The sequence below is a fragment of the Berghia stephanieae genome, unplaced genomic scaffold, assembly GCF_034508935.2.
Source record: "Berghia stephanieae isolate SIO BIC M18660-M18661 unplaced genomic scaffold, UCSD_Bste_1.3 scaffold1650, whole genome shotgun sequence".
Classification (NCBI taxonomy): Eukaryota; Metazoa; Mollusca; class Gastropoda; order Nudibranchia; family Aeolidiidae; genus Berghia; species Berghia stephanieae.
Genome location: NW_027622680.1, coordinates 1,252 through 5,000, shown reverse-complemented (window position 1 = coordinate 5,000; position 3,749 = coordinate 1,252). Strand labels below are relative to the sequence as shown.

The following is a 3,749-nucleotide window of genomic DNA, read 5'->3' as shown; positions in this document are numbered from 1 at the left end:
GATCTGTTTTTGTAATTAAATTGAAGCTTACATTCAACTTCACGTTATTATTTAAATGATTAAGTGATACTAAGCTGCTAGAAACTGTGGACTGTTGAAAGTAATGAACAAAAATGAACATAACAGTTTCAAAAAAATAACAAAATAACAAAATACGAAACACGGAACATTTTGGGCTCAAAACCCTTCTTCAGCTGCTTGGTAGTAACCAAGCAAATGCTTCTTTTTGTTTACATTCAAGACTTACTGAATGGACATACTAAATATTTCTCTGTCGTCTACCTGGTTTTAAAGTAACGTATTTGTATTTATGTTATTATTGTTTTTGTAAAAGGTTTAAACCTGAAACATTCCGTGTTTGATATCTTATTATTATTTTTTTTTAAACTGTTATATCAATTTTTGTCTATTACTTTTAATTATAAACAAATGTTTGCTTAATTATGCCATGTTGCCATTATATGCTCATATGTTTACAAGAAAGTTGGTATCTATACAGCTGGAAAAGATAACAAAATAAAAATAAAAATAATAATAATACACATTTATACATTGCTCATTCTCGAGTAAAACACAAGCTCTGGGCACTTTACAATATAAATTATCAATTTTAAGTGAAAGAAAAAAATAAATAAATAAAAAAATAAAATAATAATAATAATAACAATTCATAGCCAAATCAAGGATTAGTGGAATCAATAAAAACACAGTAAAAATGTGTCTTGAGATTCTTTTTAAAGGTAGGTAAAGACTTACACTCCCTCAGACCACGTGGTAGTTCATTCCAAATCTTGGGGCCGAAACAAGCAAACGATCTATCACCAAATATTGTTCTTGATCTTTTTTCCGAAATTTTCGTTTGGTCATTACATGATAATTAATAATAATAAGCCAAGTAACTTTTTTTTTTTTAAAGTACAGAGAGGAAAAAAAACTCACGGAAGTGGTCCCAGTCCTCTGGCAAGAGTTGGAATTCAAATTTGTCAGGAATGCCCTTGTGAAAGCATGGCTTAGCATTGGTCTCAAACCCACCTGCTAAGATCCCCCCACTCCACTCTCGGAGATACACTAGTCCGTCATAGTCCCTAACCACTGGAGAATGAAGCGAGCAAGAAAAAAAAAGTTTCATTTTCATTGTAGAAAAGAAATGATTTTGGTTTCTTCGGGGAAGGAGTTACAGTAATAATAACATTTTCAGCTTCTTATGAAAAATGTTTAATCATATAATGCTGGTAAACGTAAAAAGTTTAAAGAAAGAAGATTCTAAAGCATTGAATTTAATCAGATCAAAGTTCGAATTCCAATTATTCCATTTACTCAATATCTGAACCATATTCGTCAAAGAGAATTTTTAAAAAATGAATGGGATATTTGGCTTACCTGGCATCATTCTGTCAATTCCTTCCTGTGGTTTTGTGACTAGGTAGTAATGCTCACAAGAGTGGAGAGGCGCCTTCACTTTCTTAGGCACAGTCTTTTTAGCAACTTCCCTTGCCCACTGAAATAGGTACAATTGAATACAAATTTTGTTCTTTCTGTGTTACAAACAGGGCAAAAGAATATTAAGCGTAATTAAGTATATATCAAATGATATGCAAAACGAGACTGCAGTTTATCGTAAAACACTCAACATGCATCATTTCTGATCCTTTGTGTCAAAATACGAGAGAACTAAACAACTTCAATGGACATTTTTTTTTTCCTTATTACTATAACTTGTCTCATATTTGTCCATTTTAGACAAAAGCCCTTATCAAAATATGCAATTTCATCTTATTTGACAAGCCTGCTTAGTTACCCAGAGACAAAGCCGTTCCAAACATTATGTTGGTGGTGAAAGGAAAATAACAAAGTGCCTCAGTGGTTCAGCAATTACTGTTGTCTTGTCTTGTTGCAAAAGTCAAGAAATGGATGGGAGGAAAATTCTGGTCCTGTAGTTGTGACCTTGAATCAGACACTTAACACAAATTACTCCACTCAACAGGTGTGAGTGAATGAGAACCTAGCTATTGGCAGTGATGGATATTGTAAGAGTGCTAGTACAAAACAGATGCCTAATTGTCGACCGGTACTATTTGAAATGGAAATACGGTTCCATATAGCCAGCTTTGAGACTAAAATAAATATTTTGGAACGCATTGAACATAGTTAATCCATGGAGAAGCTTTAACTCACTCAATCCTAGATATTTTTGCTACTTTCCAAAATTGAAAAGAATGTATTAAAAATGAACTTGTACATAGATAGTTTTATTCAACTACCATTAAAATGTAAAAACTAAAAAGTATTAGCGTTGATACTACGCCTATAATTTGTCTCTGAAAAATTTAATAAATAGACATGGGGTAAAAGTAACCCGGGTAAACTACGGATATAGTCGGTGTTAGGGTTGAGTGAGTTAAAGAAATGTTCTATTATTAACCCAACAACAAAACAAATGAACTAACCCTGTCCAGCACAGTTGACAAAGACGTCTGTTTTGATTTCACCAGAGAGGTCAGGACTGATTTGACCGTTTATCTTCTGTACGAACTTCCTCAACAGTGACCTTCTCAAAAATTCTGGACTCCTTTGGAAAAAAAGGATAAACAAAAATCAATGCTAACCAATCTTACAATATTACAAAATTTTACTTGCTTTTATTGCTGAACCCGTTAGAATGTAATTTGAAATCAAATTTAAATAACATTCTATTTTTATCAAAAGCCTTGATCATCATCATCATTGCCTTTTTCACCCTGGGTCAGGGTATAGGCCACAGACAAACAGTTCCATCCTTCTCTATCCTGAGCTAACTTTTTTATCTCATTCCAGGTCTTACCACTTCTCTGTATATCAGCTTTTTTAAATTCTTCTCCATGTTCCTCGTGGCCTTCCCCTTGATCTTCTCCCCTGAGGGTTCCAGTCCAATACTTTGTTATAGTGGAGTCATTCTTTCTAAGCGTGTGTCCAATCCACCTCCATCGTCTTCTTTCCTATTTCCTCTCCCACTGGTTTTGCTGTGTTCTTTTCCATACTACTTCATTTTTTATTTCTATCCATCCATTTTATTCTGAGTAGCTTACGCATGCACCTGTTTACGAAAATCTGTACTCTCCTTATACATGCCTGTGATGCGTTCAAGTTTTCACATCCATACAGTAGGACAAGACTTCAGACTTATCAAAGCCTTGATAGCGCAGTGGAAAACTCTCGATTCATGGGCGAAAAGACCTGGACGATCCTGGGTGAAGTCGTGATTCATTTTCGGACTCCCATCCACCCGGCGGTCATTGTACAGCGGAGTCTATGACATCTGAAGGAAAGAATTGTATGATAACCAAAGGACAGCAAGCAATTTGCTGTTGTCTGTTTAAAGCTATAAAAACGAGGATAAACTTCACTCGATAGGCCTTATGACTCTAATGAACTATTTCTTTGTTGTTGAAAAATCAAATAGTTCTATATTAACTCACTCAATCCTAGAGATTTTTGCTACTTTTCAAAATTGGAAAAAAAATGTGTAAAACATGAGCATGTACTCGTACATAGATATCTTCATTCAACCACCCATAATCATGTAAAAACTACAAACATTAGCTTTGATACTAACTATACGCCTATAATTTGTCTCAGAAAAATGTAACAAAATAGGCATGGGGGTAAAAGTCACCCGGGGTAAAACTACAGATATAGTCGGTGTTAGGGTTTGAGTGAGTTAAATACTAAACTGCCAGAGGACAAATATAAACACCGATCGTTTTCAGGGC

The 3,749-nt window shown here is 34.4% G+C and overlaps 1 protein-coding gene across 1 annotated transcript in view; it reads right to left on the bottom strand.

The window, feature by feature from the left end:
* The window catches only part of LOC144961179 (pyruvate dehydrogenase phosphatase regulatory subunit, mitochondrial-like), a gene marked incomplete at its 5' end in the record, with an annotated part of 5,978 nt that extends 3,409 nt beyond the window's left edge, over positions 1-2,569 (bottom strand). The window contains 3 exons of the mRNA XM_078894468.1: positions 940-1,092; positions 1,381-1,501; positions 2,452-2,569. Coding sequence (XP_078750594.1) covers positions 940-1,092; positions 1,381-1,501; positions 2,452-2,569 — 392 coding nt within the window. The remainder of the gene's footprint in view (positions 1-939; positions 1,093-1,380; positions 1,502-2,451) is intronic.
* Positions 2,570-3,749: the final 1,180 nt, after the last annotated feature.